This window comes from Leuciscus leuciscus (assembly GCF_965113295.1).
Source record: "Leuciscus leuciscus genome assembly, chromosome: 16".
Classification (NCBI taxonomy): Eukaryota; Metazoa; Chordata; class Actinopteri; order Cypriniformes; family Leuciscidae; genus Leuciscus; species Leuciscus leuciscus.
This window is the reverse complement of record NC_138740.1, coordinates 18,465,048-18,479,873: the sequence shown is the minus strand read 5'-3', so window position 1 is coordinate 18,479,873 and position 14,826 is coordinate 18,465,048. Positions and strand designations below refer to the sequence as shown.

At 35.1% G+C, this 14,826-nt stretch overlaps 1 protein-coding gene across 5 annotated transcripts in view; it reads left to right on the top strand.

Annotated features, from left to right (window-relative positions):
• The window catches only part of tenm2b (teneurin transmembrane protein 2b), a 349,866-nt gene that overhangs the window by 315,238 nt on the left and 19,802 nt on the right, over positions 1–14,826 (top strand). For all 5 annotated transcript variants that reach the window (XM_082140873.1, XM_082140876.1, XM_082140874.1 and 2 more), the window contains 6 exons: positions 472–667; positions 5,256–5,357; positions 8,780–8,974; positions 9,330–9,530; positions 10,984–11,169; positions 11,871–12,017. In XM_082140873.1, the coding sequence (XP_081996999.1) occupies positions 472–667; positions 5,256–5,357; positions 8,780–8,974; positions 9,330–9,530; positions 10,984–11,169; positions 11,871–12,017 (1,027 nt within the window). The remainder of the gene's footprint in view (positions 1–471; positions 668–5,255; positions 5,358–8,779; positions 8,975–9,329; positions 9,531–10,983; positions 11,170–11,870; positions 12,018–14,826) is intronic.

Genomic DNA, 14,826 nt, shown 5'->3' with positions numbered 1-14,826 from the left:
ATCAGACTAAAATGTTTTACATTAAAATTAATTAATGATATCTGCAATTTATTCATGTTGGTCAATCAGTGGTCCTGACAGAAAGAGTTAACATACTGATCCAACAAAACCCAACCATTGAAAACTGGGATTTTTCACCATTTTGTGGGACAGTGTGTGAGGTAACCGTTTTAGAGCAAGGAAATCTGGTTCTCTATAATATTCCTCCTTAAAAAGACAGGTTTTTGTTAATTACCATGAAGAGACCATCTGTGTAGACAGGCTTTTTTTTTTTTGCAATTCTTCATAATGAATTGTATATGATTTCCAAATTATCGCTGCATATTTGTCTGCAGCATTCTTACATGTGTCTTATCACATTTCAGAGTTGTTATCTTCTCTACATTTTGATTTAATTTGTCTTTTTTGATTGTAATTACAGTGTTTAGAGAAGATGACGTCCTGTTTTCACCTCTCTCTGTGTTTCTTCAGTATGACTTTATGGAAAGGCTGGATGGAAAGGAGAAGTGGAGCGTTATTGAGTCTCCTCGTGAGCGGCGCAGTATTCAGACCGTTGTTCAGAATGAGGCAATCTTTGTTCAGTATCTGGACCCCGGCACCTGGCACTTGGCCTTCTACAATGACGGCAGAGAGAAAGAGCCAGTCTCATTCAGCACTGTGGCTCTAGGTACACACCTCCAGCTTTTATTTACACACTTAGGGTCAACATTTTCAAAAAGATGGTAAAATATAAATTTTGTTGCTTGGTGATCTGCTGTAGGCCTATAGAGGATGTGTTTCACTCCAAGCAGTTTACACAGTACACATGATCCACCCTTAACCTCATATTATATTTCAGTTTGAATGTGTGCAGTTGAAGGAGAGCTCCTTTTATTGCTTTCACCAGTGTTGGGCAGTAGCATGGCTAAGTAGTGACGCTACTAGTTTAACTACATTTCTCAGTAGCGTGGTGGTAGCGTCGCTGTTTTCTGAATTAAATAGCTTTTCAGTAGCGAAGCTCTTTTTTTTATCAAGTAGTGCGGTAAGTGTCCACACAAGCTACATTTTCCCAAGCATTTCTAAAGCTCAAGCTCAAATCAGAATTACAGCTGCTGTATCAGTAAGTGACGGTGACTTCTTCGCGTTTCACGGCGGTTGGCAACCAGGGCCGTTAGATTTCATTCCCGCGATGTGGAAAACACAGATGGGTCTGAAAACCAGTCAGTATCTGGTGTGACCGCCATTTGCCTCATGCAGTGCAACACATCTCCTTCACATAGAGTTGATCAGGTTGTTGATTGTGGCCTGTGGAATGTTGGTCCTCTACTCTTCAATGGCTGTGTGAAGTTGCTGGATATTGGCAGAACCTGGAACACGCAGTCGTATACGCCGATCCAGAGCATCCCAAACATGATCAATGGGTGACATGTCCGGTGAGTATGCTGGCCATGCAAGAACTGGGATGTTTTCAGCTTCCAGGAATTGTGTACAGATCCTTGCAACATGGGGCTGTGCATTATCATACTGCAACATGAGGTGATGGTCGTGGATGAATGGCACAACAATGGGCCTCAGGATCTCATCACGGTATCTCTGTGCATTCAAAATGCCATCAATAAAATGCACCTGTGTTCGTTGTCCATAACATACGCCTGCCCATACCATAACCCCACTGCCACCATGGGCCACTCGATCCACAACGTTGACATCAGCAAACCGCTCTCCCACACAACGCCATACACGCTGTCTGCCATCTGCCCTGTACAATGAAAACCAGGATTCATCCTTGAAGAGAACACCTTTCCAAAGTGCCAGACGGCATCGAATGTGCGCATTTGCCCACTCAAGTCAGTTACGACGACGAACTGCAGTCAGGTCGAGACCCCGATGAGGACGACGAGCATGCAGATGAGCTTCCCTAAGACGGTTTCTGACAGTTTGTGCAGAAATTCTTTGATGCTGTCTAATCAGCATCTTGATATGCCACACCTGTGAGGTGGATGGATTATCTCGGAAAAGGAGAAGTGCTCACTTACACAGATTTAGACAGATTTGTGAACAATATTTGAGAGAAATAGGCCTTTTGTGTACATAGAAAAAGTATTAAATCTTTGAGTTCAGCTCATGAAAAAAAAAAAAAGTGTTGCGTTAATAATTTTTTTCAGTGTAGTTATATGGTTTTATATAGTTATGGTTTTGTTTTAGTTTTTTTGTCGCCAAATTAGTTTGGAAAAGTTGTTGAATTAACAATTGAACTGACAAATTATGCCTGCCCATCTGTTTGACTGACAGTTTTATTGATCACTGAGAGAGCATTGACTTGGAATGAAGTTGGTTCAATATAAAAATTACATTTTAGTGTATTAGACACGGTTTAATACAATTCAAGATCTTACATAGACTTCCTCTGTCTAAACTAAAGCTCTCTAGGATGTTCTCTTCTGTGAACCCAATATGCGATAGATGCAGTCAAACATCAGCATCACTAGGACATATGTTTTGAAAGTGTCCTAATATTCGTAGTTATTGGATTTCAGTTTTTCAATTACTGTCAAAGGTGTTGGGAAAACCACTAGATCCAGACCCTTTTATGGCTATTTTTTATGTCAGTAGTGACAATGTGGAGCTGTCTAAAAAACAGTGTATTGTGCTTGGAGTTGTCATACTCTTAGCACGTAGATTGATTTTGCTCAACTGGAAACAAAAAAATCCACCTCACTGCTCTGCCCTGATTAGAGATGTTATGCACCACCTTCAACTCGAAAAGATTAGATTTTCCTTAAAAGACACATTTTTATGTAGTATGGAAACCCTTTATTAATTATTTTAATAAGACAGCAATAATTGAACCAACCCCACTACTACTACTACTACCTCCCCCCAACGTTTTTTTTCCCTCTTCTTTTTTCTCCCCTATATCATTACCTGTGTTAAATTATATTATAAATTGTTTACATAAGTAAGAATATTACTGCACACTGTATCCGCAAAGTGAATTTTGTTGGAGTTTTTCTTTGTGCCAATGTAGAAAATGTAATACAGCGAATGTTAAAAAAAAAAAAAATATATATATTTAAAAATAGCTTAGATGTAGTAAACTACTTTTGCCATATTGCTGTAGCTTAGCTTGTTACATTCCCAGGGTGGTAGCTTCAGTGTAGTGAAGCTACATTTAATGTAGAGTAACTGCTAGCTTAGCTCACTACTTTTTCCAAGTAGCTTGCCCAACACTGGCTTTCACTTACATTTCTTAAGGCCACACAAGGAATCGTTGTATTTGTAAAATAAAAGTCAGCACTGAAAAATGTTTGTCCTGGCAGTTTAGTCAATATCCACTATATCCACAAAGGTTGCCATAGTGATGACTTCGCATAAGCGCAATGCCAACTTCGAGGCTTTCTTCTACAACAGCTGAGAGGAGCTGTCAGTGAAGGATGGAAAAGTGGAAATTTGACCTCCTGTCTGTAAAATGCAGAACTCCTGAAGCGTATAGGAGGCATTGCTGTATTTTACATATTCATGTACTGTATATATTGTGTTTAAATATTCACGCATAAACTGCTCTCTTGTTCACTCTTTCAAAATTCTGAACATAGCAACTGTTGTATGCTTCAATATATGTACAAAGAATGAGTGAAAATGCATAGGAATTGTGTCCCACATTATCTAAAAAAAACCAACAACAAAAAACATAAAAAATCGTATATTAATCAGATTTACAACCAAATATGAATATGTTTCGAATTGGGTTTGTAAATATATTTTTTTATGTATTTAATACACACTACTGATTAGGGTTTTTATTTTATTTTATTTTTTTAATCAACTGTTTTATTCAGCAAATTGATCAAAAGAGGCAGTCAAGACTTTTTCTTTGTTACATTGTTTTACATTACAAAAAAATTCAATAGAATAGAAATGCTTTTCTTTTGAACTTTCTATTCATTAAATAATCCAAATTTAAGGAGAAAATTTGCTTGCAATATTGATAATAATAAGAAATGTTGGTAACACTTTATAACAAGTATAGTGTAATAATGCAAATAGTTAATTGATAGATTATAAACAGTTAATACATTAATAGACTATATACAAATAGTGAGTTCTTCATTCAATGTCACTGTAATTAGCAAAGTGTTATTGTTTAATTAGCTTATATGTAAAGAGTTAGATAATGCTTTGTTAACAACATATTAACTGTAAATAGTTCATAAATAGGTCATGGAAAGGTGGGGAAATGACATTAATTAAGTGCTTTAAACCAACCTTTATTAGACAATAATTCCATTATTATTGAGTTCATTCAAATGTTTACAAATACATTAAGCCTATCTCCAAAGCTAAACATAACCACTTAAATAAATAAATGCTGTCAATTTGAATTACGTTGTTAAAATACATAAGTAAGGATTAGGGGTAGGTTTAGGGCAAAAAGTATATAGAATATACAGTTTGAACAGTATAAATCTTTGTTTATCAAAAGAGGTTTTTTTTTTTAAGAACAAAAAAATACTAAAAAGTATTTGCACACTTTCTGGTTGTCAAACATTAGAGTAACATGTTAAGAACCACACCTATGCTTACTCTCTTAGGACACCTGGGTGAACTTGAGGAGATCCAATTTCAAACATCCACTCAAAATAACCTTGAGATCAGTTGTTTACAAGTCACTGCAAAAAAATTATTCTGAAAAGTCAAATTAGTTTGTAGAAAATGATGGACCATGATTTGTTTGCAGATGCCACTTTGATATTTATCTAATAGAATGACATCCATTAATTTTTAAGTGTGGCTCAAGTGTCCAAATATTTTTTTGGGTCCACTATATTCAAAACAGTATGTATGCTTAACTATTCAGTTTGAGGAGTAACACACACACACACAATGTGCTCTTGAGGTCTCTTAGATCTTGAGATCAAATAATCACATTCTGTATTAATGTGTGTATGTGACATTCGGTTGATGGCTACTGATGATTTGAAAAGCATAATTTATTTTAGCTTCGCCACAGTCATAGTGTTATATTTCCCATAAGGCTTTGGTGAAATGTGTCACAGTAATTCACACATTGCCACTGAACTGTCAATGACTGACTGAAAGTTCACGTTGCACCATGCTGTGTAAAAGATTATCTCACAAAATGCAAGACAGTTCATAGTTTTATGACTCGCTTTCTTCTGTCAGACAACAGCGTTTAAAAGGTTTTCTACATTCAACTGTCCCTCATTAATAAGTGAGGGTTGTAAAATGCGTGCGTCTCTTATGTGTCGTCTCAGACTCAGTGGAAGAGTGCCCGCAGAATTGCCATGGCAACGGAGAGTGCATGTCAGGAGCGTGTCATTGCTTCCCAGGGTTCCACGGCACGGACTGCTCCAAAGGTACCGTTTACTGTCACACTGCAGGAGTGTTTACATTAAAAATGGTGTTTCACATTGCAGCATTTGTCAAAATATATTTTTTAGTAGTCTTACTAAAAGTATAGTGAATACATGTTTGATTCTGAATTTGGTAAGTTGTGTTGTGTAAAAACATTTTGTGCAGTAAATAACACGTCGCTTTCACAGTTATAAATGCAAATAAATTATATAGTTTATATTTATTATGACAATTAAGATTTTTTCATATTGTGGCATTATTTTTAAAGGGGTCATGAACTGCATTTTTTTATAAGGTCCACTTATAATGTTATCAAGATTATAACAAAAAAAACCTATACTGATTTTGACCCTCTTTTTCAAACACTTCATTTTGATGGGTGTGTAGCATTCAAGACTTGGAAGTAAACGCCTACTTATATGATTGGGTAACAGTTTGCGTATAAAAAATCATTTTAAGTTTTCCCGCAATTACACATATGGAATTGTTTTGAAAACTTCTGATGTTGAAAAATATCTTGTTACATAGTTACATAGAAACATTTGCCAACTATGTGAAACATTTATGCATTCTAAAAACGCTTTATAAGTCTTTGTTGTGGCAAATAAAGTTTAAGTACTAAAGTTGAAGTAGAGTTAGCACAGTTATAATTGACAAAGGATGACTTACAGGGTTTCGTGTAAACGGAATTATGAATGAATATACCACTGTTTGTCACACTGTCATATATTGTCTGTTCATCATTTATTATCCTTTTGCAGTGTTGTTTTAAATAAAATGAAACGTGTTGTAATGTCTTACTGATGACAAAACAGAAGATGTCACTCACTCAAGCTTTTATTCAGGATTTTATACAGTATATGTGATCTGTGCATAAGCTTTTAAAGTGACAGCAGCCTAATAAACATGCTAATGTTAATCAAAGAACAAAAGACATGTAGAAAATCACTCGCTGCTCTTGACTGAACTTTTGTAACTTTAATTGTGAGCGTTAATATGTATTTATTGTTTTACAATGAAAACTATCCAGTGTTATTTTACATTTAATTACTTTCATATCTGTAGTATTTTTTACCTGAATACTACTGTTTGACCCACCTGTAAAACTTAAAGCCATGTTTATTTAATTTGTCTCTTTATTCTATTGTATTTATTTGTGCTATCATTTGCAATTTTTTAATTTTTATTTTTTATTTTATCTAGTTCAGTTATTCAAATAAAGCATCCCTGTGCAGTGTTTAAGCTATTACAACAAAATTAACCAAATTATAGATAAAAGATAAAAAACAAATAATTTGTATGATGGGATGTATGACAGTTTTCCCTGTGGTATATCGAAAATGTCATTGAATATCAATATTTTTCAAGGTATCGTATTGAAGTTAGAAATTCCAGTATCGCGACAACACTAATATGTAAACTAAGTAATATCAAGCTATATCAAGTATTTATGTGCAATTTGCCATAAGTTGCACAAGTCATATATAAATATGACTTTCTACATGTTTGATTCTGAAGCTGTGTTTCCCAGCAGCAGAATTTTCCCTCGAGCTCAAAATTTGTCATGAGATCGTCAGTGTACATAAGCTCTGGACATTTGTCGAAACGGCTCCATGACACTGTCACATCACGCTGAGATCCAGACGGATGAATTACAACATCCCTGATTAATCCCGTCTCATTTATGCCAAAATGTCTAATGGGTTTGTTGGCATTACTGTGCCAGACAAATCTTTTTGAGTGATGAAGTGCTCTCCGTGGAGGCTTCGTAAAGAGAAATATGTGTGAGCTCACCTGAGGCTATATACGGCTAGTTTATTACTGTCGATGCTGTCTCTTCAGAGTAGCAGGGAGCACTGTTTATATTGGCTTTGAAGCGCGCTACCTTAATTACACATGGCATAGTCTTTCTTATTACTATATACAGAGAGATCATGCAGCGTTTATGCCGAATAGCGAACCCTGCGACGGAAAAGAGCGAGGCATGATTCTTTCCTTCTTTTTCTATATTCATTCACAGGCAAGTTTTCATGGTAAACTTTAAGATTTTCTAATAAGTTTCTGCTCAGCTTGAGTATATGCAGGCTAATGTTGGAGAAACTATCAAAGAAAGAGTACCTTGTTAAGTTACAAGCTACTTTATTTAGTTAAAAGTCAGGCTATTTTTTTTTTTTTTTTTTTTTTGCAAAAAGGTAAAATTAGCTTAACTACAGTGTAACTTTTTAGGTGGAAATACATGGTATGTTTCAAATTATATAATTTGATAATATCAGAATGTAAAATTTCTAATTTAATCTCAGCAGTATATTCTGGCACAAAAGCAAAAAAATTAAAATGATTCATTTTTTATCTTGATTAGGGTGACATTAAACTTGAAGAAAGAAATTTACTTTTATTTTCCAATATAAAATATATACGAAATTCCACCAGAGGTTTGATTCTACACAGGACATTATTATTCTTTAATCTGGTTCATCTGAACAATTTACTTTTTTAGATTTACTTTTTATTTTTTATTTTTTATTTATTTTTTTAACTGATTCATTAAAAAATCAACAAGGCTTCATTAAATTGATCACAAAAAGTTACAAAAGATTTCTATTTTAAATATATGCTGTCCTTTTAAACTTTCATCAAAGAATCCTAAAAAACTGCATCATGGTTTTCACACAATAAAATTAAGCAGTACAACTCTTTTCAACATTGATAATAATAAGAAATGTTTCTTGAGCACCAAATGAATATTTTTCTGAGAGACTGGAATAATGATCCATCAAACGAATAAATTACATTTTAAAATATATTAAAATAGAAAACAAGCTATTTTACAACAATTTTAAAAACAATTATTTTAAATTGTAGTAATATTTCAGATTATAATATAATTTAATCTCAGCAGTAAAAACAATGAGGGTTTTTAATGAATGTCTTTTGATTGGGGTGACATTAAACTTAAGAGATCAATTTATGTATTTCAATATAAAAGATGGAACATTCTGCCATGGAGTTTATTCTACATATAGACTGGAATTGATTAATCATTTCTTTTCTTTTCAATCTTGTTCATCTGAACAAGCCAGTTCACTAAAACATCCCAAGTCCACATATATGTCAGGACAGTTCAGGAGACTGCATTTGATTATTGCCAGAAAACAATCACATTAAATGAGTTATTTATTTATTCTGATTTGGGGATTCACAGCCCTTGACGCACGGTTTGAGGTGTTTTCAAACAGTTCAGTGGATTTGTTTGAATTAACTCTATGCTTCATTTTTCTCTTATCTTATCTTACATTTCATACCTGAACTTCTCTTAATGAAGCTGGTTTTCACTAATTCCTCTCAAACATCCTCGTCTTCTGTCCTTCCCTCACTCCCTCATTTGTTTTCCCTCCTGCATCCTTTGGTTCTGTCTCCATTGCAGTGGCTTGTCCCGTGCTGTGCAGTGGGAACGGGCAGTACAGCAAGGGTGTGTGCATGTGCTACAGCGGCTGGAAGGGGCTGGAGTGTGACGTGCCCCAGAGCCAGTGCGTCGACCCCAGCTGTGGCGGTCACGGGACCTGCGCCCAGGGCAGCTGCACCTGTGAAGCGGGTTACCGTGGCGAGTCCTGCGAGGAAGGTAAATGAGCATGTCTACAGCTTCTCATTTTCAAAACTTGTTTCAGCACTCACGGAAAAAAACTCTTCCTCTGAGAATCTCAGATTTCAAATGTCTGCTATAAAAGCGTGCTGATACAAGCATAGTAAACTTTATTAAAGTGATGAAATCCATTCTATTGATCGGGCTTTTAAGAAATTGGGCAGAAACGGAGTCTCTGAGTGCATGTTCATATGAGCAGCTGGTTTCTGAAAGTGTTGAGATCCCAGAGGTGAGTTTAGGAAGGAGAAGTGAAAGATGAGGAGGAAAGCGAAAAGAAAAAAAGAGAATGAGAGAAAAAAAATCTTTTTCAAACGCTCTGTTTCTTTCTCTGCAGTGGATTGTCTTGACCCCACGTGTTCTGGACATGGCAGCTGCGTGTCCGGTCAGTGCCACTGTAAACCGGGCTGGTCTGGGCCTCTATGTGATGTGTCCAGAGCCCAGTGCCCGGATCAGTGCAACGGCCACGGAGTCTACAGCCCCGACACGGGCCTCTGCAGCTGTGACCCCAACTGGATGGGCCCTGACTGCTCCACGGGTTCGTTCCCATCAGCCATTTCCACCTCCTCACTTGCTCTCTTCTCAAGCTGTGCTGCGATGTATTCCAATCTTTCATTTTCGTCATCTGGCGGGGGTTCACTAAGCATGAATTGCGCTCGCTGATAGCATTGTTTATTTGCACTTGCTGCGTGTGCTGTTTTAGCACCAGATTCATATGTAAATAAGACACACCTCAAAAAATTGGTGGACGCAATTCAAACTTGTGTGGATAAGGTGCAATCCAAAATAAGCTTCATAAATAAAATATTATAATAATAATTAGTTTTTTTATATATATATATTCAGTATTCGGTAAAAGCCTTTAACTATAATGCATTATAAAGATATTCATAATCTACATCATAATGCACTATATATATTTTTTTTAAATAAAAAATCATATTGCGTTTTAATGCATTAAAATGCATTATATATTATACATTTATGCATTATACTTTCTAATGGTATATTATAATATATTATAACTTTGGTTACAATTATTGATGAGACCATACAATGCATTATAACATGCATTACAAGGCATAATTAATGCATTAAAATACTGGCTTTTAAATACTTTTATAATGCATTATACATAAAGGCTTTAAAGTGTTACCAATCATTCTAATTCTAATTTACATAAAGGAGATTAATTTAATAATGACATTAACTTGGTTAAAATATGCATGCCGCAACCAGCACAGAAAGTTCTCTAGATCTGTTGAACTGGATTGTGGGTGATTAGCGAATAAAATATTTATTTATAAATAAATAAATTAAATATTTAAAAATATATATATTTTTTGTGCTCAAACATGCATGTTTACAAATATTTTGTAGGTAAAAATGTAATGCAAAAGTTTGGGGTCGGTACAATTTTTGAAATGTTTATTATTAATTTTAAATTTTGATAAAAAATTTTATAAAGTCTTTTATGGTGAGCAAGGATTTTTCAGGATTTTTTGATGAATAGGTTCAAAAGAACAGCATTTATTTGAAATAGATGTAGCATTATACTATTTAACATAATAATTATAACATAATAATCATTTTTATGTCACTTTTGGTCAATTTAATGCATCCTTGCTGAATAAAAGTCATCATTTATTTTAAGAACTCTTACTGACTCAGTAATTGTGGTAGTACTCAATAATACAGCTATTTTTGTGTGATACTGACATAAATGGCATTCAGTACAATCATTTGTGTTATTTTTTGGCAATGTAATTATTTACGTCGCCAAAGCATTTGCAGCTTTGCTGCAGATCATTAAAACAGTGCAAAGCCAAATAGCAATTAATTAAAATAACAGAATAAAACTGCAAATTGCTTACATTTGAAAGAAACAATAATAATTCAATTAATTAAGAAGAAATAAAATAAAGATAAATATACGAGATGAAAAACAAATGTAAAAACAACTCTCCCTGCCTCTCTCTCTCTATCTCCAGAGGTGTGTTCAGCAGATTGTGGGAGTCATGGTGTGTGTGTCGGGGGCGTTTGCCACTGCGAGGAGGGCTGGACAGGCACAAGCTGTGACCAGAGACTGTGTAACCCACAGTGTGTGAAACATGGGACCTGCAGGGATGGCAAGTGCCAGTGTGAACAGGGATGGAACGGAGAACACTGCACAATCGGTAAACACACACACACAAGCACACACATGCTCTTATTCTGCTTTGAAGCTTTGAGCTAGTCAAAGGCATTTCCCTCGGTTCTGTGACTTTTTCAAAGACTTTTCAGCCGCTGTTTTGTTGTTTGGTCTTGATTAATTTGCTCATGTTTGCATCTGCGCATGATACATAAACATATTTGTGTGTATGCTTATGTTTGTGTGTGTTGCCATTGTTTTATAATCACATTCCGAGCAAAGGACAAAGTTTTCACTGTGTGATCCGCATCTATAAGTATGTTAAATGACTTGTTGAACTGTGGAGTCTAGCTAGAAAAAGAATACTAACAGATGCCACTTTGGTTGCATGTATTAGTATGCTTGTTTTCATGCTAATGAGGACAGTTCTCCCTCTCTACCACCGTTTTCAAATCATTGTTTTCAGACAATTATAGCTGATGGATTCTGAGCACACAACACATCTTGACGCTGAATTCACCATTCAAAATGCAGCAGTCAAACCAAAGTCATTCATAATGGTTTCGCTTGCGTTCATTGATAATAGATGTCCATCAGGAGTTTGTCTGACAGTCAGTATGGTAGTGAGTTTTAAGTGGCGAGTAACATTTCTCCTTGTGTTTTTAATAGGCATCAAACTAAATCATCTCAAATCCAATATAATCACTCAATTGATCAATATATCTCTCTCTCTCTCTCCTCTTTCAGATGGTTGTCCAGGGCTGTGCAATGGGAATGGGCAATGCATCATGGGTCAGAACAGCTGGCACTGTGAGTGTCACACTGGCTGGAGAGGGCCAGGCTGCAGTGTTGCCATGGAGACCTCCTGCAATGACAATAAGGACAATGAAGGAGGTAAGAAATGCATGATGAATGCAGAAATTGTTTCTTTCCCATTTGGCCTAATTTGCATCATATCTGTCAAAACTTGATGGGGAAAATGCTAAACTGATAAGATAGGACCGTTATTATCTCACTACTGCAAAGGCCTTGTTGTTGTGGAACTGGAAGTATTGATATATCAAATTACAATAACAAAAAAACACAATTCATTTTGTAATTCTGGAAGCTTCTAGAATTGTATGTTCTTCAATAAAAGCTCAAATGTTTTTATTTTTTTATTTTTTTATTAGAGTTAGATTCTTTTTTACATACGAATAATAATGCATTTATTTAAATACGTTTAAGTCATCCTGCAGCCCGAATTCCCAAACCTTTTTGCAAATTTCTTTTTAGGTTAGATCGTTTTTTAGATAGTTTGGGTTAAAATTACAACAACTTAACAATACATTCACATGTTCATGGTTCTCTGATTTAATGGTCAGCAGGACGACAAATAAACTATTTCAAATAACTAATGTATATTTAAATATTATATTATTATTATTATTATTATTATTTTATTCATTATTAGCTTTTCATAAACTCCCAGCTCCCTCACAAATCCCAGTTTTTGAAACCCTGCTCTAAAAGAATTGATGCCTTGCCATCCTCTCCCCACTCATAAAGAATGGATTTTACTCTGAGATTTCCCCCCCCAAAAAAGATAGAGCTGCTCCAGTCAACCGTATGAAAAGGTGATGCGTCTGTTGGCTGGCAGAGTGAGGGATTTGAAACTACCGCAAGGCAGAATGATTATATAACGGGTGGATGTTCAGAGTCAGCCCTAAGCACTGAGTGTCTCCCCTAGACCAATAAACAGCACAGAGGGGCTTTTAGATGGAGCTCTTTGTTGTGTCTTGTTTTAAAATGTTTTCATGTTCTCTGCATTGTATTCTCTTTATTGTTCTCTCACTCTCTTATATACATGGCCCGGCAAACATGCAGGTGTTTGAACAAACCCCTAACCATTGGTATCACATTGTTGTCACATTAGTCTTAGAGCATGTGAAAATACTTTAGGCCCTTTAATCTAAATATTCTTTCATATTAGAATAGGGAGAGAAAATTATATATAGAAGGGGGAAGGGGGTTAGGAATCTCAATGTCTGCTAGACCATCAAACGTGTGATTTAATGTAACTTAATTTGCTGTAATGCAATTTATTTAATCTTAATTGTACTTCTTGTGGCTTAAATTTTAAAGATGATTACAAAATACTTCTTAAAGCAGACGTTTGAAGGCAATGTTCAGTCTATCCCAGACACAAGCAGCACAAAGAAAAGCGTCCTCCAGGATTCACAACTTCCTGCTTTTTTTCTTCTCTCTCTTTTGTTTGCCCTTCGTTTGGGGGTTACTTCATTGTGGTTTCAAAGATCAGAGAGCACCAGGCAAAACAACATGGAGCAAAAGTCTCTGGCAACAGGCGCTTGCTGCGAGTTTGTTCCGGATCAAGAAAGACCCATTTAAGGAGAAGGGTTGAAAGGGTGTGCATGTACCTGTACAGTGCACTGCGATATGCAGCCAGTAAGAGACGGGAAGAGACAGAGAGAAAGATGAAACGAGAAGGGAAGCTCTCAGGGGTGTGAGCGATGCCCTCTGTGACTTTGATGTAAGTTCTCTAAAAGTAAAACCCGGGGTAGAGAGAGCGGAACTAGCATCATTTGATTCAATGATCATTTCAATCAGCTGGGCTCATTACCACAATAGGGAAAAATAAATATATTTGTTCAATTTAATTTCCATAATGATAAGAAATTCAGCATTTGAGCTCATTATGTTTTTTTTTTTTCTAATCACATTATTAGTCTCCCTCTCTTGACTTCAAAGCAGTGCTGGGTTTTGAACTGAGAAGGGTTCATCAAAAGTACACACTCTGAGAATAAGATGGCAGCCGAACAGAGAGACTTCAGAAGTCGCTTTAAACCATCTGCCACTCTGAAATCATGAAACTTTGTGTGCTTGGGATGTCAAATGTGCTGGTACTTCTGGAACCAAGTCAATACTAGATTTTTTATTATTATAGTAGGCTACTATAGTATTGATAATATTAAGTACAAACTAAATTCAGTACTTTGGTAAAATGCAGCTGCACACTTTCAATTAAACAATTATTATCATTAAGAAATATGAATGTAAATTCAGAAGGTTATTTTAATGCAAACAGGTGAGACGAAAAAATCATGTCAAAATATAGTATCTGTACATTAGACATTGACTATGGTTTGGTCTCAGTACAATTTGTTTTAATGTTAATGAAATATGTTTTTTTATGCTCACCAAGGCTGCATTTATTTGAATATATCAAAAACAATAAGGTTGTGAACAATTTAAAATAACTATTTTCTATTTTATTATATTTTAAAATGTAGTTTATTTCTGTGATAGTGAAGCTGAGTTTTCATCATCATTACTCCAGTCTTCAGTGTCACATAATCCTTCAGAAATCATTGTAATATGCTGATTTGCTGCTCAAGAAACATTTCTTATTATTATCAATGTTGAAAACTGTTGTGCTGCTTTATTTTTTTGTGGAAACAGTATTTTTTTTAGGATTCATTGATTAATAGAAAAGAACAGAATTTAATTGGAATAGACATTATAAATGCATTTACTGTAACTAATTAATTGAATGTATCTTCGCTGAATAAAATAATTTCTTTCAAAGAAATCTTACTGAGCACATTTTCAGCAAAAATGCAAAAAATTCTGCTAAAATATATACAAAAATATATTTAGTAGATATTGAGATATTAACACTGGCATTTCTATTAAGAAATGAATT